Below are 26,855 nucleotides of genomic sequence, written 5' to 3'. Positions count from 1 at the left end.
CAAGGGTCACACAGCAAATGCCAACAGGCTGAGGTTTTGGTCCCAGAGAGTCTAGCTTCAGAGCAGCAATGAGCAGTCAGTGTCTGGCTTTGAGCCCTGAGTCTCCCACTCGTTCATTAGCTGTGTGACCTCAAAAAGGTTTCTTGGGGCTGGGCACGGTGGCTCACGTCTGTAATCCCAGCACTGTGGGAGGGCCAAGGTGGGCAGATTGCCTGAGGTCAGGAGTTTGAGACCAGCCTGACCAACATGAAGAAACCCCGTCTCTACTAAAAATGCAAAATTAGCCAGGCGTGGTGACATATGCCTGTAATTCCAGCTACTCAGGAGGCTGAGGCCGGTGAATTGCTTGAAATCAGGAGGCAGTGGTTTCAGTGAGCAGAGATTGAGCCATTGCACTCTAGCCTGGGCAACAGGAGTGAAATTCCATCTCAAAGGAAAAAAAAAAAAAAAAAAAGGCTTTATACCCTGCTGCTCATAGGCTTTTTAACAAATTAAAATCCATGGAAGCCTTAATATGCAGTGTGGTATAGCAATCATTCTGCATTATCTCGTATTATTTTTTCTTTTCTTGAGATGGGGTTGCCCAGGCTGGTCTTTAACTCCTGGGCTCGAGTGATAGTCCTACAACAGCCTCCCGAGTAGCTGCAGTTACTCCAGGCACTTGTCACCATGCCCGATTAGCTTCTGTTATTACTGTTTTTGAGATGGAGTCTTGCTCTGTTGCCCAGGCTAGAGTGCAATGCTGCAATCTGCTCACTGCAACCTCTGCCTTTCTGGCTCAAGTGATTCTCCCATTTCAGCCTCCTGAGTAGCTGGGATTACAGTTGCCTGCCACCACACCAGACTACTTTTTGTATTTTTAGTAGAGTTGGGGTTTCACCATGTTGGCCAGGCTGGACTTGAACTCCCGACCTCAAGGGATCCGTCTGCCTCAGCCTTCCAAAGTGCTTGGATTACAGGCACCCACTACTGCACCCAGCCTATTCTTTCTTTTCCTCTGTAGCCTGAGCCACCTGGGGGGTCTTCAAATCCCCATTCTCCCTTCGCCCCCAGCTTTCATGCACACGGTTCCCTCATCTGGGCATGAACTTTTCTGCTGTGTTTCTGCTGAGTTTTCTTAACCCCCGAGGCTGGGTCAGGGCCCTGTGCTGACCCTGTCAGAGGGCCGATGGCTCAGTGATGGTACTGCCAGGTGACCTGTCCCTCTGCCTGACCCCCACCGTGGACACTGGGAGCCCCTCGAGGGCTGGGACCAGGTGGGTCTTGGTCACTGCTCCGACCCCAGCGCCTGGCATTGGGCCCTGCATGCAGTGGTTGCTCAATGGATATTTACTGAATGTGCAAAGCCGTGAACCCTGTGCCCGCTTCCGCCCCACCACACACAGCAAAAACAGGTTTCTACATTTTACAGTTTTACATGATCTCTGTGTAGACCTCAGTCCCCAAAAAGGCAAGACACTGGCGTAGCAAAACAGATTGGTCATTATTGTACATATAGCTGGAAGGGAGGGGTGGTCCCGGGGTGAGGACAAGGCTGCCCAATACTTGCGGGGAGGAAGGGGCTCTTCTTCAAACTGGACTTGTTGGGGAGCCGGGGTCCCGGGGAGCTGGGCGCCTGGTCCACATGGACCCCCACCACCTCCCCACATACGCTGTGGAAGAGGAGCAGGAGTGAGAAGCGCTGGGGGAGGAGGACCCTTTGGTCTGAGATGTGGAGGTGATCACAACAGTTCCCGCCCGCTGGTTGTTTTGTTGACTTTGGAAAGGCCTTCCCGGAACCCAGAGTCCGTCATTCTAGGGGCAGACATCAAGGAGGCCGTCCAGTACCAGCGCCAAAGAGCACCAGGCCCCACCCACTCTACCCAGAGCCACTCAGACCCCGCCCATCCCTCCCCAGCAGCTCTGGCCTCGCCCACTCTACCCCAGACCCATTCCACTCCCCGCAACCCCACCCCGCAGCAGCCCAGGCCCCATTCATTCTACTCCAATGACCTAAGCCCCACCCCCCATTCCCAGAGTAGACCTGGCTCCGCCCATTCCACCTCACAGCAGCCCAGACCCCACCCACTCTACACCAACCACTTAGGCCCCGCCCACTCCACCCCCAGGGCCAGCCTGGCAGTCTCCCTAGCGGCCCTAACCCCACCCCCAGCTTAGCCTGGCCTCAGACACTCCCCAGCGGTCCAGCCCCCGCCCGCAGAGCTGCCCTGGCCACCCTCACTCCCCTCCAGTCCTCCTCAACACCAGCCTCTGCCGGAACACTGCCCCCAGGCCTGCTGCGCTCCCTGCTCCCTGCCCACCCTGCCCGTAGAGCTGCCCACCCCGCACTCCACCTCCAGAGCCACCGCCCTGCCCACTTGTGCCTGGGCTCACACTTGCTCCATCTGGACGTCCTCCTCGTCTTCCTGGGGCAGCTGCAGGTACGGGTTGTCTCCTGCGGGCTGGAACTTGTAGCCCGTGAGCACGAAGAAGGCCAGGGTGGAGCCCTCCACTAACAGCTGGAGGCAGGGCAGGGCAGATGGGGCGTCAGGCGCACCCCACCTCCACCGTGGCTGCCCTCCTGTCCCTCTTGGGCCTCGGGCTCACCTGGTACAGCCACTGCCACTGGAAGGGCACAGCCACCCGCAGCAGGATGGCGATGATGCGCGTGAAGTAGACGTAGCAGATGACCTGCAGGGAACCGCACAGGGATGAAGCCAGGACTGCAGGACCGCGGGCCAGGGCGCCTGCTGCGGGCCTCAGGATGGGGCTGGGGTGGGCGCACAGCAGGCCGGGGCGGGGGGGCCCATTCCCCTCCCCCTGCTACCATGAGTGAGTCGGGCTCCTACCATGACATAGTAATGCCGGAACAGCTTCAGCTTGGCCAGGTTCACTGCCACTGAGGGTGGGCACAGAGACGGGGGTCAGGGGAGACTGAGGGCGGGAGGGAGGGGAGAGGCACTGGGGGAGGGGACAAACAGAACATCTGAGGGAGTGTCCAAGGAGCAGAAAGTCTGGAGGTGACGTTGGGGTGCAGAAAGACCGAAGGGGGAGATCACAGAGGAGGAAAGGGCCACCTAACGGGGCAGAGAAGCCAGATGGGGGCATGCAGGAGAAAGAGAACACAGACTGGGGTGTCCAGGGAGGCAGAGGCCTGGGGGCTGGGCAGAGAGGCCAGGAGGGGTGTCCAAGGGGCAGAATGAAGGGCCAGGGGGAGAAAGGGGGCATGAACGGAGGGTCCGAAGGCTCAGGGCCTCACCCTTCCCATCTGTGCCAGACGCGTCCTGGAGATGTCGGATGGACCTGGGACAGGTGGGGGACACAGGGTATGGTCAGTGAGGACATCGCCCATGGGCATGGGGCAGGGCCTCGGCCTGGGGGCAGGGTCCTCACCAGACGACGGGGAAGAGGATGGCGCCGCAGCAGATGAGGTCCACCAGGAACAGGATCTCCTTCCATAGCCCATAGTCACTGGCGCCCTCCTCTCGGGACTCGATGATGATATAGGCCACGTTGGCCAGGACCTGTGCGAGCCGCAGGGTTGGGTGGGCACTGCCCGGCCTGCTCCCTCCATGCCCACCACCCCCTTCAGCCCTCCCCCGCTCCCTGCTCCATCCGCACCTGCAGGGGAATCACAATCCCAAAGACCTTCTTCTCCTTATCCGACAGGACGTACTTGATGAAGGCCCAGCCTGAACCAATCAGGGCGATGGTGATGAAAAGGAGGGCGCCCTTCAACCTGGGGGAGCAGGGGAGGGCGTGATGATGCAGCGGGGGCCCGCCCTTCCCTGACTGCCCCCCCAGCTACACGGAAGAGCAGGCACTCACAGGTGCGTGATATAGTGCATGACGGCGAGGCCTTCGATGGGGTGGCCCTGGCTGTTGATGAAGTAGTAGTTGATCTGGGGATGGACGGACAGACGGACAGTGAGGCGGACAGAGGGGCGGGAGGATGGTGACGGTGGTGGGGGATTAAGAACACGGACCATCACCACCAGATGGGTGGTCAGAAAGCTGAATACTGCAGATGGTGCACAGGACGCAAAAATGGTAATCAGGGCTGAAAAAATGGAGGGAACGGTCACAGTTGGAGGGGCGAACTGTTAGACAATCAATGAGGCAGAGAGTCACAGCTGAACCAAGGGATAGTAGTGGACAGAGCTGCCCAGAAGGACTGGTGGACAGACAGAGGGGATGGGCGGCTGGCCACATTGGCAAGATGGGTGGACATGTGGATAGCTGGCGGATGGCCCTCCCACAAGCCCAGGGTCTGCAGAGATAGGGGGATGGCCCGGATGGTCTCTTCCAGCCCACCCCCGCCACTCCCTGGTCCAAGGCTCTCACGCTGTGGAAGAGGAGAGAGATACTCTTGGTGAAAGCCAAGGCTGCCATGAGCCAGTGGATCTTGAAGACGCTGTACCTGGTGGGAGGGTCAGGGAGAGATGGGGGTGGAGGCTTCAGCTGGGGATATGGATGGGGGTCTGGTTAAGGGAAATGGGGGACCCCCAGGGGCAGGGGCATTACGTGTTCCTGCAAAGGACGGACACCCAGAAGATGCCAGCAGCCAGAAAGCAGGCGGACATGACCATGTAGAGCTTGAAAAGGGGCATCTCTGCCGCTGACAGGAAGCCGTCGGGGTTCTTCTCCCGGATCATCACCTGGGGAGGAGGCAGCAGTGGGTGGCGGCGGGGACACAGCCCTGCCTCTGGCCTTGGGAGAGCAGTGAGTGAGGGTCTCCAGCTCTCCCGCTTTATTTTTTTCAGACGGAGTTTCACTCTGTCACCAGGCTGGGGCGCAATGGCACGATCTCAGCTCATTGTAACCTCTGCTGCCCAGGTTCAAGCGATTCTCCTGCCTCAGCGTCTGGAGTAGCTGGGATTACAGGCATGTGCCACCACGCCCAGCTAATTTTTGTAGAGACGGGGTTTCACCATGTTGGCCAGGATGGTCTCGATCTCTTGACCTCGTGATCCGCCTGCCTCGGCCTCCCAAAGTGCTGGGATTACAGGCGTGAGCCACCGCGCCTGGCCAGCTCTCCCACTTTCTACTGGGCTTCAGTTGGCCCCATCTCCTAAATGGGTGTAACAGATCCCACTTCGCACCTGGGAGGGCTGCGAAAAGCTAAGCAGGGTGTGGCGCTCCTGGCCCGAAGTGGGTGCTCCCCGGCACTGCTGCCCTCCCCGGCACTGCTGCCCTCTCCTCCGCTCACCGTGATGTCATATGGACGCTCCTTTCCTGGCACCGAATTGTTGCAGTTGTGGAAGTTCAGGCTGTACTGGCCTTCCTCCGCCTGAGAGCCAATCACCACATGGAACTGGGCGGGGGGAGAGAGGAGGGCTCAGCTTGGGGGTCGAATGCTCTGGGGTGATGGCAGGGCTGCAGGTGCCAAGGACACTCACACTGAAGTTGTAGGAGTTGTTCAGGTGGCTCAGGCCCAACACCAGCTCCTTGTCCTTCCCGCTAGGACTCTGAAGGGACAGAGCCCCTCCATCAGCTGGCGCTGGCTTCCTGTGGTCCCTGGGGTGTCCCCTCTTCCCTCCTGCCCCGCCTCCCCCAAACCTGAGACACTGCGGGTGTTGACTTGGGCTTGCTGGCCGTAGAGGTCCCTGGAAGAGACCGGGGAGTGATTTTCAAAGATGGATGGAGAGAGGCACGGTGGGAAAACGGAGTGGCGGGTGCAGAGGGCAGACCCGCCCATCCACCCCTGCCTGCATAGCCAGGCTGACTCACCACTATCCACCTTGCGGGGTACTGTGGGCTCTGGCTTTGGGAGCTCTGGTTCAGAGGGCCCGTCGGGGAGGAGCCCGGGAAAGATGAGTAACTTCTGCTCTCCATATTTCCGAACCTGGACCCTGGGGTGACGGGTAGGGTGGGGAATGAGGCTGGGGGCTGAACCTGGGGTCAGGCACGCAAGCCGGGGCAGAGGACTCAGTGGCCTCTGGGACCCTCTGCGTGTCCTCCCTGCAGGGCGGGGTCCAGCCGAGTCAGTTATCACTGAGTTTCAGCATTTGGTTCCCATTGGTCAGGGTGGCTGCCACCTTCACATGCTGCCTGCACCAGCAATTGTCATTTCCCATGGCATCAATCTACTCTTTTTCTCTTTTCTTTAGAGACAGGGTCTTGCTCTGTCGCCCAAGCTGGAGCACTGTAGTGCAATCACAGCTCAGTGCAGCCTCAAATTCCTGGGATCAGGCAATCCTCCCACTTCAGCCTCTGGAGTAGATGGACCGCAGGCACACGCCACCAGCCTTGGAGAATTTTTCATTTTTTGAGATGGAGTCTCACTCTGTTGACCAGGCTGGAGCCCAGTGGTATGATCTCAGCTCACTGCAACCTCCACCTCCCGGGTTTAAGCAATTGTCCTTCCTCAGCCTCCTGAGTAGCTGGGACTACAGGTGCATGCCACCGCTCCCGGCTAATTTTTTGTATTTTTAGTAGAGACAGGGTTTCACTGTTCTAGCCAGGATGGTCTTGATCTCCTGGCCTCGTGATCTGCCCGTTTCAGGGTCCAAAAGTGCTGGGATTACGGATGTGAGCCACGGCACCTGACCTAACTTTTAAATTTTGTATGGGGGGTTGGTCTCCCTATGTTGCTCAGGCTAGTGTCAAACTCCTGGCTTCAAGTGATCCTCCAGCTCAGCCAGCCTCCCAAAGCACTGGAATTAAGGGCATGAGCTCCTGCGGCCAGCCCTACTTTATTATTATTATTATTATTATTATTATCTGAGACAGGCTCTCCAGGCTGGAGTGCAGTGGTGCAATCTTGGCTCACTGCAACCTCCATCTCCCCAGCTCAAGCAATCCTCCCACCTCAGCTTCCAGAGTAGCTGGGACTACAGGCATGCACCATCCAGCCTGGTTAATTTCTGTATTTTTTTGTGTGGAGACAAGGTAAAGTTGCACCAGGGTGGTCTACAATTGCTGGGCTCAAGGATCCGTCTACCTCGGCCTCCCAAAGCGCTGGGATTAGAGGCATGAGCTACTGCCCCTGCCCTAAGTGTATTACTCAAAAAGGAAACACTGTATCTACAGAGAGGCAACATGGTATTATCAGACCCTGGTCCCAGGCTGCCTGGCTCTGCATCCCAGTTCCTGGGACTCAATCTTCTCCTCTGAAGAGTGGAGATGATCGCAGGGTAAGGAACAGAAGAATGAATGTGTTAAAGCTCCAGGACACGGCCTGGCACACGGGAAGCACTCACTATGGACGAACAATCGTTATTCATTCTCACAGCAATGCTCTGTATTTGGGTCTTCTGCCCTGAGACACCAATACCTGCTGAGTCCCTCTCTCCTTCTTTCCGATAATCACAAGGCTCGAAGGCAAAACTAAAAAGTAAGTGGCCTCCTCTCTCCTCAACGCTCATCCCACTTGATCAGCCTAGGTGTCTGCGGGCATCACACCGGGGAAACGCAAATAAAGGATCTGAGTGAGCCCCGGTCCCCAACTCACTGCAGATCCTTGGTGTTGATGAGGAACAGGACCAGGAAGCTGCTACTGTTTTTCTGGAGAGGGCAGTCTTGGAAATTCTGCGTCTGGGGGGTGGGCAGGAGGGAGTCTTGGTTACTCCTCCCCCGGCCCAGCTCCACCCTGGCTCCCTCCTTGTCCACCCAGGAGCTCTTTCTGCCCCTGCCTCTGAGAGAGAACAGGGCCTTTGAGTTACAGGTGCAGAAGATGGACACCAACCCCTCCCTCCAGCCCCTTCTCCCTCCTTCCCCATTCCCTCCACTCACTGAATACGAGTGCACTCTGCCAGATCGAACCCGGCTGAGACTGAACCCCACCTGGTGCGTGGAAAAAACGGGGAGAGTGTGAGGGGACAGTAGCGACCTCCCAGTTATCCCTCTCAGTAGCAGCAGAAACCTAACCTCACACTGACTGAACATCTCCCGTGCGCTAGAGCCCACACACTCTTGCTCTTTCTTTTTCAGAATCAGGGTGGAAGGTGAACCTCATTCTGTTGCCCAAGCTGGAATACAGTGGCAGGATCATAGCTCACTGCAGCCTCGAACTCCCAGGCGTCCTCTCACCTCAGCCTCCCGACTAGCTGGGACTACAGGCACACCAAGCCTGGCGATTTTTTATTTTATTTTATTTTTTGAGATGGAGTTTTGCTGTGGCCCAGGCTGGAGTGCAATGGCACAATCTTGGCTCACTGCAACCTCTGCCTCCCAGGTTCAAGTGATTCTCCTGCTTCCGCCTCCTGAGTATATGGGACTACAGGTGCCCACCACCATGCTGGGCTAATTTTTGTACTTTTAGTAGCGATGGGGTTTCGCCATGTTGGCCAGGATGGTCTCAGACTCCGGACCTGAAGCAATCCACCCGCCTCAGCCTCCCAAAGTGTTGGGATTACAGGCGTGAGTCACCATGCCCGGCTGCCTGGCTAACTTAAAACTTCTTGTAGAGACAGGGTCTAACTATGTCGCCCAGGCTTGTCTCGAACTCCTGGCCTCAAGCAATCCTCCCACCTTGGCCTACCAAAGTGCTAGGACTACAAAGCATGAGCCACCGCGCCCCACCTGTCCCCTAGCTCTTAAGAAAAGTGCCTAGCACATGTTGTGTAAGACATTATTATTCCCAGAACAGACGAGGAAACTGAGGCTCTGAGAGATCAAGGGATTTGCACAGATCACATGGGTAGAAGCAGAGCTGGGAACCCAGAACCGGGGGTTGCACCCTGCTCTCCTCCAGCAAACTCCTCAAGGCCTCTCACCAGCAGGGATTTCTCTTCTGCCTCCCGGAGGCCCAGCCGCAGGAGGCTCAAGTCCACCTCCAGGGAGCCATTGGTGTAGAAACCGAAGCTGTTCAGCTGGATGTTTGCTCGCTTCTCCCCCTGCCGGAGACCAAGGAGGCAGAGGCAGTTCAAACCGCTTCAGCCTGCCCAGCCCCAGGGACCGGGCTTAACTCACCCCCCCGCCCCCGCCAAAGGGCCTCCTGATACCCCTCTATTTAGGACAGGCCCAGAGAATGACAAGAGAAAGTTGGGAAGGACTTCCTCCCTGCAGGGAAAGGGTGGCCTTGGATTCTCCTTCCCCGACCTCTGTTCTGAGAGCCAGGAACAGAGATTCTGGGGCACCTGGAAGTCCCCCCACGGGGGTGAGCACCACCCGCAGAGCAGTTGTTCACCTTGGTGCGCCTGGCCTTCACCTCCCGGAAGAATTTCTACATTGCAGCTGAGCTCCCAGCAGCATTTCAACAGAATCCCCCAAATCCCATTAAGTGGCCGGAGGACCCCACTCCATAGCCTCCCAGGACCCAGCTGTGCGGCTGCAGGTTCCCCAGCGCCCCAGAAGTGATTTCAAGAATGTAAAGCGCTAAGACCCAGCGCGGAGGGGTGTCCCCAAGAGATGGAGCCCCGCCCCCGAAGGGAGGGGCCCGACCCTAGCAAGGCGGCCTGGCAACTCCAGCCGGAGAACGGAAGAGGATCCCGGGACTAGACCACTCCGGGCCGGGAAACGGGGGGCGCCGGACCACTCCATCCCGCGTTGGGTACAGGGGAGGCCGGACGAGACCACTCCAAGCCAGGGGGCTTCTCCGAGGCAAAGTTGCGCCCATCCCACCCCAGACCCCCGCGTGGCGGGCCTCACCGTCAGCGCCAGCCGGTGGATGCGCCCGGAGCAGCTGCCCAGCACCAGCAGCAGAAGTAGCCGCTGCCCCCACTCTGCGGGGCTCCCACGGCCGAGCCCCCTCCTCTCGCTCACTGCCATCTCTGGAGCCACCGCCTCCCCGACTCCGCCTCTGGCTCCCAAACCCTCCCACCGATCAGCCAATCGCCTTACGGCGGGGCCCGGCACTCTGGAGTTTCCAGCCCGCCAGCCAGTCAGCAATTGCCTCTCCGCCAGCCCGCCTTCTTACGACATCCGATGGACAGCACCGGTTCCGAATGGGAGTACCGATAGCGCTTAACCCCCCCGCACCCTAACCAATCGCTATAAAGATTGTCCAGGATGTGATTTAATGAGCAGTTTATCTAACCAATTATGATGGATCTGATATCCGGCCTTGAGGCGGAATTTCTCCACCCACTCTTAACGGTCCAGGACTACACTACCCAGAATGCAGCGGAAGCAGACAAGCGCCACAAGGCATTAAGTAAACTACATTTCCCAGTACCCCAAAGACGGACTTCCTCTTCTTGCCGTAGGGAAATGGCTCCCAGCCAGAGCTCAGGCTTTTGGTAAACACACGCATCTGTTCAGGCCTGACCTGTTTTCCTAATCTTCCTGGTCCACAGAGAGCCCTCAAGCTGACCTCAGGTTAAAGTTTGACCCTAGGATGACCTGTGACCCCAGGCTGAGACCCCAGCCTTAGGCTAAGCCTCCTATTCCAGAGTAAGGCGATTGGAGCCCCACTGCCAGATTCCAGACTAGACTGGACTTCGGGCTGAACCCAAGTGAACTCCCTCCCTGTAGTTGAGCCCCAGCTTCAGCCTGAAACTCTGACACCTACGCGCCCCCCCCCCCCGCCCCCCCGCCTTCCCCACCACATACTGAGGCTTAATCTCTGGTTTAGGCCACCGATCTGGACTAGTCCCGACTCCAGATTGGACCTGAACCCTGGATTGCTAATCCGTCTGGTTAAGCTTCCGACCTCAGTTTCAGACCCAGTCCCCACCGTGGTGCTGACCTGGGCTGAACCCTAATTCCAGTTTGAGTCTCTGACCAGAGTTGAGCTCAGAACTTTGCTAGGCTGAGCCCCCATTTCAGACGAACCACTGAACTCACTGCATTGAGTTGCCCAACTGCGATCAGACGTTTTCTAGCTCAGAAGCCACCAGCAGGTGGTACCAGGTCCCAGCAGAACCATCAGTCCCAAAGCTCTCCTCCTGGGTTCCCCGGTATCTCTCTGTCCTGGGATCCTGGGTGCTCTGTGTAAGGGGAACGTATCCTCAAGGGTCCCCCTGCAAGACGCGCCGCCTTCTCTGTAGCTACAGAGAAAGGGCCAAAGGCTGGAGAGAATGGGGGTGGGAATCCCCGGTGCCTCCTCTCCTCTTTCATCCCAGCACCTCAAAGGGATTTATAAGGTGTGAACAGACTTTTATGGGAGGGGTGACAAACTTCCCTTCCCCTGGGCCCCAGACGTCTGGGGGAGGGGCGGAGTCGGAATCCCAGGGGCAGTACTGAGAATTCAACCAGATTCAACCTCCATGGATGAGACTGGAAAATGGGCAGACGCAGGCGCGAACTGGACCGCAGCTGGGGAAGGGCCTGGGCCTCGCATCCCAAGGACAGCCCGTCCTCAGTTTCCCAGCGGAGTCTCTGGGGGAAGAAAGGCAGGATGCGGTGAGGGAGCTAATGGACCCGGCCTTGGCGGAGGCGCGTCCCGGGCTGGATCGAAGTCCTCATCCGCCCTGTGGCCGGAGGGACCAGACCATTAGTGGGACGAACCTAGACGCCTGGAGCCGGGCCGGCTCGCAAGAACGGGGTGACCTCAGGATCCCCCTGCAACGGGGTTGAGGAAGGACTTCTTGGGTTTGGAGATTTCGTGTCTTGGCCCTTTAAGGAATAATTGCAGAGAAAGGGGAAAAGGAGATAGGAAGAACCGTTTGGAGTGGGGAAGGAAGATGGGAGGACCAGAGGGGTCTCGGGGACTTGGAAAAATGGGTGGGGGTTCTTTAAGGGGTCGGTCCAGCGGCGTCGAGTGGCACCTTTGCTTTAAACGGGGGCGGGGGTGCGTCCGTTGGGCCCCGCCTTCTCGGGGCCCCGCCCCTGAAGCGCAGGACTTGGGCTCCGCGCGGGCGGGGGCGTGGCAGAGCGTGCAGGGGGGGCGTGGACACGCGTGCAGAGGGGCGTGGAAGAGTCTGGGGTAGGCGGGGCCGGGCGGGGCCAGGCGCACCGCCCCCGGCAGATTCTCCCAGGGGAGGGCGGAGGGCAGCGGGCGGCGGGCGGCGGGGACCGGGCGCGGTGGTGGCTGCGGCGGCGGCGGCGGCGGCGGGAGCAGCATGGATTGGGGCACTGAGCTGTGGGTAAGTCCAGTCGTCCCGCCTCTAAGTTCCCCCTTGCTGGGGTCCAGGCACCCCTGCTTTTGTCCCCAGCATATCTTAGAGGGGGGCTCCGCGCCTTTCCCTTCCACCAACCCATGGGTCCCCGCCCTCCACCCTTCGCCCTCTCTCGGAGTTTATCTGGAAGTCTCAGCACGTTCAGGGGCGAAAGGCGACTTTTCCGGACCGGCGTGGGGAAACTGAGGCACAGGGTTGCGAGTGAGAAGGGCAGAAGGAATCCTGGGGCCAGGCCAGGGCGGCTGGGAGAGGTCACCTATTTTGGGCGCCCTGGCGGGGCAGACGGCTTATCTTACGGCCCCTGGGTCCCTGCCCGTCGTCCTCCTGTCCGGCAGGGAGGGGGGAGGGGACCCTCTGGTCACCCTCATCCCCACCCACGTGGGACCTAGAAGTCCTCTCCGCCCTTTTCCTCGCCTTTAATTAACACCTAGGGGTTGGGGACGCTCCTGGAGGGGAAGGGAGATGCTAAGCTCGGCTTGACCCCCCTCCCTGGCTTCCCCCTGCTCGCCCCAGGCCCAGGGCGGGACTGCCCACTGGTCGCCTCTATCCACAGCCCTGGAAGCCCCAGAAATTTCCCCCTATCCTAGCCGGACCTCTGACCCCTCCCATTCCTGGGGGCGGTGGAATCCCTGAGTTCTAAGTGCCGCCGGGGTAACCAGACTGCCATCCCCTCCTCCAACTCTGCGATTTCTTTTGGAGGTGTAGTGGGGTCAGTGGGGGAAATTGAGTCACCCACTGGGGGATCCCGAGAGGCAGGGAGATTCAGAGAACCTGGTGCCTGCCCCCTGGCCACTCAGGGGCCCTTAGTCTGCGAGGAACCCTTCCCCTCTGGCCTAGACTCAAGCTGGGCCGGCCGGATTTTCCGGAATCCGGGGGGATTAGGGGAGCCTGAGCTGGCTGGGGGAGTGGCCCTGCCCCCTTCCACGCCCCTCTTGGCGGTCTTAAGTCGGAGACCCCCATCTCCCGGCCGGGGTGGTTGGGGCCTGGGCGCTGTTCTCCGGCCCTTCCCGGGAAGGCGAGGGGGTTCCCGCCAGTTTCCTGCCCCCCCCAACCCCGCGCCACGCCTGGGCGGCGCCGGGAAGCCACTCCTCCTGGGAGCGCAGAGCCTTGGGGCTCCCTGGGAGTCTGGTCGGCGGGCTGTGGGGGTCCCAAGATCTTGACCGCGGCCCCTCTCCCCTCTTCCTTCTTTCCCCTCCTCCCCCTCTCCCCTCCTCCCCCACTATGCCCCCTGCCAGGATCAATTCGAGGTGCTCGAGCGCCACACGCAGTGGGGTCTGGACCTGTTGGACAGATACGTAAAGTTCGTGAAAGAACGCACCGAGGTGGAACAAGCTTACGCCAAGCAACTGCGGTGAGACCCTGGAGTGGACGCTACGGTGGGCGCGCCTGGGGCGAGGGTTAGGATGGGAGGGCTGTGAGCTCAGCCCTCCTCCCTCTGTCTCCCCTTAGGAGCCTGGTGAAAAAATATCTGCCCAAGAGACCTGCCAAGGATGATCCTGAGTCCAAGTAAGGTTGGAGAGGGGCTGCAGGGCTAGATTTGGTAAGGGAGGACGGAGCGTGGGTCTCCCTTCCCCTCCCTCGGCTGGGACACCCCACCCCTCATCTCACTTCCTCTCTAGAGGTGAGAGCTTGGATGTAAGATGCTGGATTATCTGGGCTGGAATCCTGAGTCCACTACTATGTAGATGAATTGCCTTGGGCTTGTGACTCAGGGTCTCTGCCTCTATTTTCCTTAACTATTAAATACTGAGGCCCCAGCAGTTACCAAACCAGTCACTTTAAGCAGATGACTTTTTTGTTTTGTGCCTTTGTTTTCCTCATCTGTGAAATGGGATGATGATGATTGCTCCAGCTTTGTAGGGCTTGCATGAACACGAGCTGAGTGAATGTGTTAAAACAGTATGCAGTCGGTATTAAAATAAATGTCGTAAGGAGCATTTGACTTTACTTTGAGTCCTCAGTTCCAAAATCCAAAAAGCCCTGGAAATCAAGTTGTGTTGGTTACTTATTTGGCGGCAATCTCTGACCTGAACTAATTTTTTGGGATGAGGGGGGAAGGAGTCTGGCTCTGTTGCCAGGCTGGAGTGCAGTGGCACCATCTCAGCTCCCTGCAACCTCCGCCTCCCTGGGTTCAAGCAATAATTCCCCTGCCTCAGCCTCTTGAGTAGCTGGGACTACAGGTGTGCACCACCACGCCGGGCTTTTTCTTTTCTTTTTCGTATTTTAGTAGAGACGGAGTTTCACCATGTTGGCCAGGATGGTCTCCATCTCCTGACCTTGTGATCTACCTGCCTCGGCTTCCCAAGGTGCTGGGATTACAGGTGTGAACCACCGCACCCGGCCAATTTTTTTTTGTTTGTTTTTTTGTTTGTTTGTTTGTTTTTTTAAGACAGAATCTCACTCTGTTGCTCAGGCTAGAGTGCAATTGTGCCATCTCAGCTCACTGCAACCTCTGCCTCCCAGGTTCAAGTGATTCTCCTACCTCAGCCTCCCTAGTAGCTAGGATTACAGGCACCTGCCACCATGCCCAGTTAATTTTTGTATTTTTAGTAGAGATGGGGTTTCACCATGTCAGCCAGGCTATTAATTATAGTTTCGATTTTTATCCCACTTAATGTGAATGTTAATCCCTCTCATTGTTTTAAAAAAGAAAAACAGATAGGGTGTTTGATTACAAAAAGCTATCCCCAGCCCCATGGAGGTGATGCATAAAAGATGATATAAGCCTTGTACACCATCTTTGAAAACTGGAAAATTCTAAGTTCCAAAATACATTCAAGGTCCAGTGCGGTGGCTCACACCTGTAATCCCAGCACTCTGGGAGGCTGAGGCGGGAAGTGGTGGAGTTCGGGGTTGATTGGAGTTTGAGATCAGCTTGGGCAATGTAATGAGACCTCATCTCAAATTTTAAAAATTAGCCAGGTGTGGTGGCGTGTGCCTGTGGTCCCAGCTGTTTGGGAGGCTGAAGTGGGAGGATCACTTGAGCCCAGGAGTTTTGAGGCTGCAATGAGACAGGATCTTGCCAGTGCACTGCAGTAGGGGTGACAGAGCAAGCCCTGTCACCCGCCCCCCCAAAAATGCTAGGGTCTTCACCTCTAACAACAACAACAACAACAAAATGCATTCTACTCAAAGGCTGGGGTTAAGGAATATGGACCAGAATTTGTCATTCTCTTCAAGGATGAAATTCTTGAGGCTAGGCTGGGTGCGGTGGCTCACGACTGTAATCCCACTTTGAGAGGCTGAGTCAGGAGTTCAAGACCAGCCTGACCAACATGGTGAAACTCTGCCTCTACTAAAAACACAAAAATTATCTGCACCTGTAATCTCAGCTACTCAGGAGGCTAAGGCAAGAGAATAGCTTGAACCTGCGAGGCCGAGGTTGCACTGAGCCAAGGTCACTGCGCTCCAGCTTGGGCGACAGAGCAAGAAATTCTTGGGGCTTAACCCTTTTCCATCTGGAGGCGCGTCCTGGGGCATCAGCCTACTGTGGAGGGGCCTGACTCCGTTCCGCGATTCTCATCCTACCCCAGATTCAGCCAGCAGCAGTCCTTCGTACAGATTCTCCAGGAGGTGAATGACTTTGCCGGCCAGCGGGAGCTGGTGGCCGAGAACCTCAGTGTCCGTGTGTGTCTAGAGTTGACCAAGTACTCGCAAGAGATGAAACAGGAGAGGAAGATGGTGAGGAACCCCCTCTCCAGGTCTTGCAAAGGGCTCCTGCTGGAACCCTGTTGAGCCTTATCGCTCTTCTTTCTGTAGCACTTCCAAGAAGGACGCAGGGCCCAGCAGCAGCTGGAAAATGGCTTCAAACAGCTGGAGAATGTGAGTGTGCAGAGGCGGCAGTGACTGTGGCCTGGAGGCAGGGGGGAGGGTTGCAGATGGTGGAGTCAGGCAGCTGCCCTCTTTATGGGACCTAGCCCTTCCTCCCTCATAGGCTTCCAGTATGCCCTTGTCCACTACTTATGGGTGACGTCCCAACAATCCCTGAAAGCTGGCTTTCCACCCCGCTGTCTTTGGGATGGTGGCTCCTTCACTCTGGTTCTGTCCCCTACACAGAGTAAGCGTAAATTTGAGCGGGACTGCCGAGAGGCAGAGAAGGCAGCCCAGACTGCTGAGCGGCTAGACCAGGATATCAATGCCACCAAGGCTGATGTGGAGAAGGTGTGTGTGGAGGGGAGGCAGGGTCTGGGACAGACTTGGGGGAATCCGGGTGGGATGTGACCAGAACCTGGCAGTATCCTCCTCCTCTGCATTCCCCAGGCCAAGCAGCAAGCCCACCTCCGGAGTCATATGGCAGAAGAAAGCAAAAATGAATATGCGGCTCAACTACAACGCTTCAACCGAGACCAAGCCCACTTCTATTTTTCACAGATGCCCCAGATATTCGATGTGAGTGCTCCCAGTTCTCAGACCTACCTTCCCGAAAGCCCCAATGTTAACCAACTCCTACACATTCGTCAAAACCCCAGCTGCAATGTCCCAGTCCCTAGATGAAAAGTGAATCAGAAACCTAAATAACAGTCAGATACTGTGCTTTTAGTCCAGCTGTTCTTCTTGCTGTGCATGCCTTTTACTTATTTGTTTGTTTATTTACTTCTATAGAGAGATGGGGCCCAGCTCTGTCACCCAGGCAGTGGCAAGATCACAGCTCACTGCAGCCTGGAACCCCTGGGCTCAAGTGACCTTTCTTTTTTGGAGACGGAGTTTCGCTCTTGTTACCCAGGCTGGAGTGCAATGGCGCGATCTCGCCTCGCCGCAACCTCCGCCTCCTGGGTTCAGGCAATTCTCCTGCCTCAGCCTCCTGAGTAGCTGGGATTACAGACACGCGCCACCACGCCCAGCTAATTTTTTGTATTTTTAGTAGAGACGGGGTTTCACCATGTTGACCAGGATGGTCTCAATCTCTTGACCTGATCCACCCGCCTCGGCCTCCTAAAGTGCTGGGATTACAGGCGTGAGCCACTGCGCCCGGCCTTTCTTTCTTTTTGAAATTCCTACTTATTCTTCTAAGCTCCACCTCTAACAACCCTTCTGAAAGGTCTCAAATTTCTCCTCTTCTTTTTTTTATTTTTTGAGATGGAGTCTTGTTCTGTCACCCAGGCTGGAGTGCAATGGTACAATCTCAGCTCACTGCAAACTCCGCCTCCCGGATTCAAGCGATTCTTCTTCCCTAGCCTCCCGAGTAGCTGGGACTATAGGCGCACGGCACCATACCCGGCTAAATTTTGTATTTTTAGTAGAGATGGGGTTTCACCATATTGGCCAGCCTGGTCTCAAACTCCTGACCTCGTGATCCGCCCGCCTCGGCCTCCCAAAGTGCTGGGATTACAGGCGTGAGCCACCGTGCCCGGCCCCCTCTTGGTTTTAATGGAGTGCCCCACTCTCTGTCCGGTCCCTGGCCTTGGGAATATCAGGGCTGGTTCCGCTTTTTCTTTTTCTTTTTCTTTCTTTTTTTTTTTTTTTTTTGAGACGGAGTTTCGCTCTTGTTACCCAGGCTGGAGTGCAGTGGCGCGATCTCGGCTCACCGCGACCTCCGCCTCCTGGGTTCAGGCAATTCTCCTGCCTCAGCCTCCTGAGTAGCTGGGATTACAGGCACGCGCCACCATGCCCAGCTAGTTTTTGTATTTTTAGTAGAGACGGGGTTTCACCATGTTGACCAGGATGGTCTCAATCTCGTGACCTTGTGATCCACCCGCCTCGGCCTCCCAAAGTGCTGGGATTACAGGCGTGAGCCACCGCGCCCGGCCTTCCGCTTTTTCTTTAAATCCCTGCCCTCTTGTCTCCTTGGAGAAGCCTTTGCCGACCCCCTAGGCAGGCATCCCCCTCTGTCATCCCCCTGGCACTGTGTCTCTCCCCAACCACACTGGTCTGGAGTCTTTCTTCCCGACTCTGTCTTCCCCTCCAGACTGGCTTGGGGTTGAGGCCAGCGTGGAACGCGATCATAGTTGCAGAGTGACTCACTGTGCTTCTAGAACCTCTGTTAGCACCCCTGAGCCCCGCTTGCCCTGTCCCTACAGAAGCTCCAGGACATGGACGAACGCAGGGCTGTCCACCTGGGTGCTGGGTACGGGCTTCTCTCGGAGACCGAGCTGGAGGTGGTGCCCATCATCGCCAAGTGTTTGGAGGGCATGAAGGTGGCGGCACATGCTGTGGATCCCAAGAACGTGGGTGCCTGTTCTGGGAACAGTGGGCCGCGGGGTGGGCAGAGGGAGGTCTCCATAAGCAAGACGCTTGACTGCACATCCCCTGTGCCCCTCCCCCAGGACTCCCAAGTCCTTATAGAGCTGCACAAGTCAGGTTTTGCCCGCCCGGGCGACGTGGAATTCGAGGACTTCAGCCAGCCCATGAACCGGGCACCCTCGGACAGCAGCCTGGGCACCCCCTCGGAAGGACGGCCTGAGCTCCGGGGCCCGAGCCGCAGCCGTGCCAAGCGCTGGCCTTTTGGGAAGAAGAACAAGGTGGGGGCTGGGACCCTTGGGATGCTGGGGGAGAAGGACAGTGAGGTGGGGACAGCGGGGCCCCTACTGAGTCAGCCCCAGCTGCCTGAACGCTGAGTCCCGGGCAGGAATTTTCCTCTTGGCTGCCGGCCCGGGCTGGAGGGAAGGAAGGCTGGCGGGCCGATTGGCCTGGGCGTCCCCCGAGGCGAAGGGGGGGCGGGGTGGGGCGGTCTGTGGCGTCTGTCTGTTTGCTGCTTCTCGGGATGCTGGGAGAAGACCTGCTGGTGGAATTGAGGGCTGGCCTGAGGGCTGGTGACATCATCCCTGGGGACTCCCTGAGTTCCTCTCCCCATCCCGCTGGTGGGACTCTGGGAACCACCCTGCACCTCCTGTTGTCTTGGCTGTTTGGATTTTCACAGACCTTGGCATCCTTGGTTCATACCTTTGATTTACACTTCGGGGCAATCTCGACTTAAACTTTCCTACCTCTCCTCGACTTACACCTGTGATCTCCGGGCTTAAGCCCCTGACGCCGCAACCCCTCTCGTGTTCCCACTTCCCACCCCGCTCTCAGCTCGTGGCCTCTGTGGCCCCATACCTGTCTGAGACTGTGATTCCTGCATGCGTCTTCTAGACTGTCAGCCCCGAAAGCTAAGTGGACAGAGAGACACGTGCCCCCTGCCTCCTGGACCCATGCTTGCCCCCCGGACATCACCTTCCAGAGACCTAGGAGATACCCAGGGGGCCTGAGAGTTCTGGCTTTCGGGCTTACAGTTCAACCTCCTCCCCGCTACCTTCCGGATTTTTTTATGTCGCTCTTGCATGCGTTTTTCTCTGTGTGGTTGCGCATCCTGAGTTGTGGTTTTCTTACCATTTTTTTCTTTCTCCATTTTGTTTTTCCTTTTTTTCTTTGTTGCATCCATCCGTCCGTCCATGCGTCCATCCGTCCGTCCATTTGTCCTCATTCTCTGCATCTTCCTACCCCCGCCCACCCCTTCAACCTATCCCCCTCCCCGCCCCCTGCCGGTAGCCACGCCCCCCACCCCTCTCCCCCCTGGGGGGCCCGGTACCCTTGGCATTGCCTAATGGACCCCCGTCCCCCCGCTCCGGCCGTGACCCCTTGACCATACTGAGCGAGATCAGTAAGTCGGTCAAACCGAGGCTAGCATCCTTCCGCAGCCTTCGAGGCAGCCGTGGGGTAAGTGAGGCCTCGGGGCAGGAGGAGGTGGTGGCCCTAGCCTGCCCAGCGACGGGTGGCGGGACCCTGGGCTCGCTTCCTGCCGCTGGCTGGGCCCCTCTTCCCTGGTTGCCCAACCCAGACCCGCTTTGCTCTGTGCATGGCCTTGCTGCCAAGAACCGTGGCCGGGGAAGGAAGTGAAATAGCTCCGACGTGTGCAGAGTCTGGCAGCCTAGACTCCTTGATCCCCAGTTCAACCCCATACCCACCTTGCAGACAGTGGTGACCGAGGATTTTAGCCACTTGCCTCCAGAGCAGCAGCGAAAACGGCTTCAACAGCAGTTGGAAGAACGCAATCGTGAGCTTCAGAAGGAGGTTGACCAGAGGTATGGTGGCAGGGTGGGGACGGCAGGCAAGGAACATGATAAAATAGTAAATGAATTCCATTTTTTACTTTATTTCATTTTTATTATATTTTATTATTTTTTGAGATGGAGTCTTGCTCTGCTGCCCAGGCCAGAGTGCAGTGGCACGATCTCAGCTCGCTGCAACCTCCATCTCCCGGGTTCAAGCAGTTGTCCTGCCTCAGCCTCTGAGTTGCTGGGATCACAGTTGCACGCCACCGTGTCTGGCTAAGGTTTTGTATTTTTAGTAGAGACGGGGTTTCTTCATGTTGGCCAGGCTGGACTCAAACTCCTGACCTTGTGATCCGCTCACCTCAGCCTCTCAAAGTGATCCCCCGCACTGGCCATTTATATTTTATTTTAAGACAGGGTCTTGTTCTGTCACCCAGGCTGGAGTGCAGTGGTTCAATCTGGGCTCACTGCAGCCTCCACATCCCAGGTGCAAGCGATTCTTATGCCTCAGCCTCCCAAGTACCTAGGACCACAGGTGTGCACTACCACACCCAGCTACTTTTTATATTTTAGTAGAGGTGGCGTTTCCCCATGTTGTCCAGGCTGGTCTCGAACTCCTGACCTCAGGTGATCTGCCTGCCTTGGCCTCCCATAATGCTGGAATTATAGGCATGAGCCACTGCCCTGGTCTGTAAATGAATGACATCTAAATGGTATTCAGAGATATCCCCAACAATCCCAAGACCCTGATGGTTTTACAGGTGGTTCCTACCACACTTAAAAGAAACAGTTACTTCTTGACCAGGTGCAGTGGCTCGTGCCTGCAATCCTGGTGTTTTGGGAGGTCAGGGCAGGAGGATCACCTGAGCCTAGGAGTTTGAGCCCTGTCTGGGCAACAGAGTGAGACTCCATTTCTACAAAAAATAAAAAAAAAAATTAGCTGGGTGTGGCGGTTTGTGCCTGCAGTCCCAGCTACTTGGGAGGCTGAGGGAGGAGGATGGCTTGAGCCTGGGAGGTTGAGACTGCAGGTGGCTGTAATTGCACCACCTGCACTTTAGCCTGGCTGCCAGAGTGAGACCCTGTCTCAAAAAGAAAAAAAGAAACAGTTACTTCTTGTCTTACACAAGTCCTTCCAGCAAACAGAAGAAGAGTGAAACCTGTCAGCCTCTTTAGGCTGAGGAATCCTGATTCCCAAATCAGTGGCCAAGAATTCAAGAAGAGAAAATTGAAGGCTCATTTTGCTTTATTTATGATCCTAGCCAAGCAAATCCTTCACAAAAGCCTAGCCAAGCAAATCCAGTGTTTAAAAAATAATACATCACTTTGGGAAGTTGAGGCAGGCAGATCACCTGAGGTCAGGTGTTTGAGACAAGCCTGGCCAACATGGTAAAACCCTGTCTCTGCTAAAAATACAAAAATTAGCAGGGCATTATGGCATGCACCTATAATCCCAGTTACTTGGGAGGCTGAGGCAGGAGAATTGCTTGAACCCGGGAGGCAGTAGTTGTGGTGAGCCAAGATCGAGCCATTGCATTCCAGCCTGGGCAACAAGAGTGAAACTCTGTCTCAAAAACAACAACAACAACAACAACAACAACAAATTTTTTAAAAACTAAAAAAAAAAAAAAAAAAAAATCCCATCATTGGTTGGGTGTTATCCCAATAATGCAAAGATGGTTCAATATCAAAAAATCTAACCATCTAGATCACCACATCAATTGGCTAAAAGAAAGAAAAAGCAGCATATGCTTATCTGTTTAACAGTTCAAACATGTAAAATATTAACAATAAAAAAATCTGCCAGATTAAAAAAAATCTTTACTCTTTCCAAGCAACAAAATCATCTTCCCAGTCCTGTTACATAATAGGAATGACATTTGCCGCTTGCTAACAGGCAGCCAAATGGTATTTTGCCATTTGCATGTAACCTCTTGGACAGAACAGCTTTTATTGGTGTAAAGTTCCATTCAGAACTCTCTAGTTCCTGGGTGTCTATGGTGGAGGGGTTAAGGGTACATGTTCTAGAGTCAAAACAAACTGGACTTGTTTGCCAGCTTCATCTCCGAGATCTTGGGCATCTTGTTTCACCTTTTAATTCCTGTTTCTTCATCTGTAAAATGGGTCAGGTGTTAGAACTGGAACGAAGTTGGCCAGGCGCAGCAGCTTACGCCTGTAATCGCAGCACTTTGGGAGGCCGAGGCAGGTGGATGGCTTGAGGTCAGGAGTTCAAGACCAGCCTGGGCAACATACAGAAACCCTGACTCTACTAAAAATACAAAAATTAACCAGGCGTGGTGACGTGCACCTGTAATCCCAGCTACTCGGGCAGCTGAGGCACAAGAATCGCTAGAACCCAGGAGGCGGAGGTTGCAGTGAGCTGCGACTGCACCACTGTTCTCCAGCCTGGGCAACAGAGTGAGACTGTGTCTCAAGAAAAAATAAATAAGTAACTGGAAGTAAGTTGAGCTCAGGTCTGGTCTTTTCCAAAGATCTATTATAGTGGTGACTACCCGTGTATATAGACATAGAGGAGACAGAGATGATAGCCGAATGATAACAAAAACAGTATTTATTAATCACTTACTGTATTCTAGGCACTATTCTAAACAGTGTAGATGGATTTATTTGAATTCTCAAGTTTTCCTGAGAGATCATACACAGAGTGAAGATCCTGACTGTCTTGTTTAGTGTTATATTTATCTTTCTGTTTTTTTTTTTTCGAGACAGAGTCTCGCTCTGTGGGCCAGGCTGGAATGCAGTGGCGCGATCTTGGCTCACTGAAATTTCTGCCTCCTGGGTTCAAGCAGTTTTCCTGCTTCAGCCTCCCAAGTAGCTGGGACTATAGGCATGTGCCACCATGCCCAGCTAATTTTGATATTTTCAGTAGAGATGGGGTTTCACCATATTGGGCAGGCTGGTCTCGAACTCATAACCTCATGATCCACCCACCTTGGCCTCCCAAAGTGCTGCGATTACAGGCATGAGCTACCTCGCCCAGCCATATTTATCTTTCTTTCTTTATTTTTTCCCCATCCCCTCCTCCCCCTATTTTTAAAAAGTGGTTTTAATTTTTCTTTTTTTTTTTTTGAGATGGAGTTTCGCTTTTGTTACCCAGGCTGGAGTGCAATGGTGCGATCTCAGCTCATTGCCACCTCTGCCTCCTGGGTTCAAGCAGTTCTCCTGCCTCAGCCTTCTGAGTAGCTGGGACTACAGGCGCAGGCCACCACGCCCAGCTAATTTTTCCATTTTTAGTAGAGACGGGGTTTCACCATGTTGACCAGGATGGTCTCGATCTCTTGACCTCGTGATCCACCCACCTCAGCCTCCCAAAGTGCTGGGATTATAGGCGTGAGCCACCGTGCCTGGCCTTGTTTTAATTTTTCACTAGAGACAAGGTCTCGCTCTGTTGTCCAGGCTGGTCCTGAACTCCTGGCCTCAAGTGATCTTTCTGCCTCAGCCTACAAAATAATTCTGGGATTATAGATGTGAGCCACCATGGCCAGCCCATTGTTTTATTTCTGATGCTTGGAATAGTACCGGTATGCAGTAGGTACTCAGTATGTATATGAGTAATAGTGAGGATTTACCAAGTATCAGGCAGTGTATTAATCCTCACAATGACCAGATGAGATATTTGGATCGTCATCTCCATTTCCAAGATGAGCAAACAGCAGCAGGGGTTTAGTTCATTTAAGCCAAGCTCACAGAACTAGGAAATACACTAAGATTCGAACCCAGGCAGTTGGGCACTAGCCTTAATCACTGTCCTGCCTTGCTATTTGCTCCTTGATGCAAAACCCCGGTTTTTTCACTTGTGAAATCACATAGAGCCCCTCCCCTGGCTCATGCCTCTCATCCCAGCACTTTGGGAGGCTGAGGCAGGAGGATCACTTGAGCTCAGAAGTTTGAGACCAGCCTGGGCAACATAGCCAGAACCCATCTCCACCAAAAATTTTTGAAAAATCAGGCGAATTGGCCGGGCGCAGTGGCTCACGCCTGTAATCCCAGCACTTTAGGAGGCCGAGGCGGGCAGATCACGAGATCAGGAGTTCAAGACCAGCCTGGCCAACATGGTCAAACCCCATCTCTACTAAAAATACCAAAATCAGCCGGGCCTGGTGGTGTGCGCCTGTAGTCCCAGCTACCGGGGAGGTTGAGGCAGGAGGATCTCTTGAACCGAGAAGGCGGAGGTTGCAGTGAGCCAAGATTATGCCACTGCACTCCAGCCTGGGTGACAGAGTGAGACCCCGTCTCAACAAAAAAGAGAAAGAAAAATCAGGCGAGTGTGGTGATGTGGGCCTGTAGTCCTAGCTACTCAGGAGGCTGAGGCAGGAGGATCGCTTGAGCCTGGGAGGTCAAGGTTGCAGTGAGCTATGGTTGCATCACTGCACACCAGCCTGGGGAAAGAGTCAGAGCGAGACCCTGACGTAAACAAAACAAAACAATAGCAACAACAACAAAAAAACTCACAGGGAATCGTGTTTTCCCGTCTGCCTGTCTCCATTGTTGTAGGGAAGCCCTGAAGAAAATGAAGGATGTCTATGAGAAGACACCCCAGATGGGGGACCCTGCCAGCTTGGAGCCCCAGATCACCGAAACCCTGGGCAACATTGAACGGCTGAAATTGGAGGTGCAGAAGTATGAGGTCAGAAAAGACCCTGGGGAGGGGTGGGGGCCAGCGGGCCTAGCTGAGTCACTGCAGGGTGGGGTGGGGGTTGGGGACAGGGGAGGTGTTTGGAGCCAGGGGGTGGGGGGGGGTCTCCAGCTGTTTTCCATCACAGCCTTGGCGGTGCCCGAGTGATCTCAGGGATCCTCTGGGGCCAGAGTGGGCTGACCCGGGAGCTCTGTCCTGGAACTGATCTTGGCGGTCCTCTCCTCCCAGGCGTGGCTGGCAGAAGCTGAAAGTCGAGTCCTTAGCAACCGCGGAGACAGCCTGAGCCGGCATGCCCGGCCTCCCGACCCCCCGACTAGCGCCCCACCAGACAACAGCAGCAGCAACAGCGGATCACAGGACGCCAAGGAGAGGTGAGGGGTGACGCCAGAGTGGGTGTGTTCCTAGGGACCCAAGAGGGCACGTCTTTATCAGCCAAATTCTCCCCAAACAGCTCTGAAGAGCCTCCCACAGAAGAGAGCCAGGACACCCCCATTTATACAGAGTTTGATGAAGATTTCGAGGAGGAAGCCACATCCCCCATAGGTCACTGTGTGGCCATCTACCATTTTGAAGGTGAGGACGGCGAGTGGGCTTGTGGGGTGTCTCTGCCTAGGTTCTGTTTAAATCCGTCTAAAGCAAGGCCGGGCGCCGTGGCTCAGGCCCGTAATCCCAGTACTACTTTGGGAGGCTGAGACAGGCAGATCACTTGAGGTCAAGAGTTCCAGACCAGCCTGGTGAACATGGTGAAACCCCATCTCTACTAAAAATACAAAAATTAGCCGGACGTGGTGGCGCATGCCTGTGATCCTGGCTACCTCAGGAGGCTGAGGCAGGAGAATCTCTTGAACCCGGGAGGCGGAGGTTGCAGGGAGCCGAGATCGTGCCAATTGCACTCCAGCCTGGGTGACAGAGCAAGACTTGATCTCAAAAATAAAAACGAAATAAATTTGCCTAAAGCAGATCTAAGCCTCCCCCCACCCCCATGACAGGGTCCAGTGAAGGCACCATCTCCATGGCTGAGGGTGAAGACCTCAGTCTTATGGAAGAAGACAAAGGGGATGGCTGGACCCGGGTCAGACGGAAAGAGGGAGGCGAGGGCTACGTTCCTACCTCCTACCTCCGAGTCACGCTCAATTGAACCCTGCCGGAGGCGGGAAGAGGGGGGCTGTCGGCTGCTGCTTCTGGGCCGCGGGGGTGCCCCAGGACCTATGCACTTTATTTCTGACCCCGTGGCTTCAGCTGAAACCTGTGTAACCTGCTGCCCCCTCCACCTCCCCACCTAATCCCACCTGTTACTCCAGATGGACCCGCTGTGCCTTCTTCCACCATAGTCCAACCATTGATGTACATACTCATGTTTTACATCTTTTCTTCCTGCTGCTCGGCTCCGGCTATTTTGTTTTATACAAAAATGGAAAAAAAATTAATTATCTAAAGTTCCTGGAGTCAGTGCCTTATTAGAAGATTTACATACTGGGAGTGGAAGTATCTTAATGTCACGTTTCTTACAGGCCACACACACAGGGAACAAGAAAGGGCAGGTGCTCTTGGGTATATCTTGGGTCAGCCCTGCCCCTTTCTGGAAGTTGGCTTTATGTCATTGTCAGTGGGTGCCTGCTTGTGACTCAGGTAGAGAGAAGGATACCAAGTTTCTTTTCCTTTTTGAGACAGTGTCACCCAGTTGCCCAGGCTGGAGTGCAGTGGCATGATCTTGGCTCACTGCAGACTCCACCTCCCGGGTTCAAGCAGTTCTGCCTCAGTCTCCCAAGCAGCTGGGGTTACAGGCGCACACCATAACACCCAGCTAATTGTTTTCATATTTTCTGTAGAGGCAGGGTTTTGCCATGTTGGCCAGGCTGGTCTTGAACTCCTGACCTCAAGTGATCCATCCACCTTAGCCTCTCAAAGTGCTGGGATTATGGGCATGAGCCACTGCACCCAGCCAGGACACCAAGTTTCATCCCTTCTGAATGCACTGCAGCTTCTGAGAATGGGTGGCATTTATTGAGCACCTACTGTGTGCCAGGCATTCTCCTCCCCCAGTCTCATTCCTGCCACAATTCTTAGAAAGTACACGGTCTTGGCTGGGCACGGTGGCTCTCGCCTGTAATCCCAGCACTTTGGGGGGCCAAGGTGGGCGGATCATGAGGTCAGGAGATCGAGACCATCCTAACATGGTGAAACCATGGTGAAACCCCATCTCTACCAAAAATATAAAAAATTAGCTGGGCGTGGTGGCAGACACCTGTA

The 26,855-nt window shown here is 55.5% G+C and overlaps 2 protein-coding genes across 4 annotated transcripts; one reads left to right on the top strand and one right to left on the bottom strand.

Moving 5' to 3' along the window:
- Positions 1-1,459: 1,459 nt before the first annotated feature.
- On the bottom strand, positions 1,460-9,734 carry GPR108 (G protein-coupled receptor 108). Of its 2 annotated transcripts, none has more exons than XM_074384735.1 (18): positions 9,571-9,734; positions 8,697-8,816; positions 7,714-7,764; positions 7,433-7,515; positions 5,710-5,831; positions 5,539-5,585; positions 5,379-5,447; positions 5,189-5,293; positions 4,504-4,637; positions 4,324-4,399; positions 3,808-3,881; positions 3,601-3,718; positions 3,373-3,503; positions 3,239-3,282; positions 2,829-2,878; positions 2,587-2,670; positions 2,374-2,498; positions 1,460-1,652 (listed from the first exon to the last, which is right to left on the bottom strand). In XM_074384735.1, exons 1-18 carry the CDS (start codon positions 9,688-9,690, stop codon positions 1,484-1,486), a joined length of 1,722 nt encoding a protein of 573 aa, XP_074240836.1. In that variant the 5' UTR covers positions 9,691-9,734; the 3' UTR covers positions 1,460-1,483. The 2 variants fall into 2 exon arrangements, with proteins under 2 accessions (XP_074240836.1, XP_074240835.1); XM_074384734.1 differs by having other exon boundaries at positions 1,460-1,794; positions 2,376-2,498.
- A 2,091-nt stretch (positions 9,735-11,825) lies between these two features.
- TRIP10 (thyroid hormone receptor interactor 10) lies at positions 11,826-26,041 on the top strand. Of its 2 annotated transcripts, XM_039466044.2 has the most exons (15): positions 11,826-11,948; positions 13,217-13,332; positions 13,431-13,487; positions 15,515-15,662; positions 15,741-15,803; positions 16,038-16,142; positions 16,242-16,370; positions 17,999-18,145; positions 18,245-18,439; positions 19,449-19,616; positions 19,872-19,981; positions 24,464-24,596; positions 24,834-24,976; positions 25,057-25,178; positions 25,595-26,041. In XM_039466044.2, exons 1-15 carry the CDS (start codon positions 11,925-11,927, stop codon positions 25,741-25,743), a joined length of 1,809 nt encoding a protein of 602 aa, XP_039321978.1. In that variant the 5' UTR covers positions 11,826-11,924; the 3' UTR covers positions 25,744-26,041. The 2 variants fall into 2 exon arrangements, with proteins under 2 accessions (XP_039321978.1, XP_003938912.1); XM_003938863.3 differs by lacking the exon at positions 19,449-19,616 and having other exon boundaries at positions 11,827-11,948.
- The last annotated feature ends 814 nt before the right edge of the window (positions 26,042-26,855 follow it).

Source organism: Saimiri boliviensis, chromosome 14 (assembly GCF_048565385.1).
Source record: "Saimiri boliviensis isolate mSaiBol1 chromosome 14, mSaiBol1.pri, whole genome shotgun sequence".
Lineage (NCBI taxonomy): Eukaryota > Metazoa > Chordata > Mammalia > Primates > Cebidae > Saimiri > Saimiri boliviensis.
Note: the sequence above shows the minus strand (reverse complement) of the source record. Positions and strands in the feature narration are given on the sequence as shown.

Excerpts from the sequence above, each read along its gene's own strand:
- GPR108 (XM_074384734.1), bottom strand. The coding sequence starts at position 9,690 with ATGGCAGTGAGCGAGAGGAGGGGGCTCGGCCGTGGGAGCCCCGCAGAG. Across the intron at positions 8,817-9,570 it reads TCCACCGGCTGGCGCTGACG|GGGGAGAAGCGAGCAAACAT; the intron begins GTGAGGCCCGCC and ends GGTCTCCGGCAG. Across the intron at positions 2,671-2,828 it reads TCCGGCATTACTATGTCATG|GTCATCTGCTACGTCTACTT; the intron begins GTAGGAGCCCGA and ends GGTTCCCTGCAG.
- TRIP10 (XM_039466044.2), top strand. The coding sequence starts at position 11,925 with ATGGATTGGGGCACTGAGCTGTGG. Across the intron at positions 16,371-17,998 it reads AGATGCCCCAGATATTCGAT|AAGCTCCAGGACATGGACGA; the intron begins GTGAGTGCTCCC and ends CTGTCCCTACAG. Across the intron at positions 18,440-19,448 it reads CTTTTGGGAAGAAGAACAAG|CCACGCCCCCCACCCCTCTC; the intron begins GTGGGGGCTGGG and ends CCCTGCCGGTAG.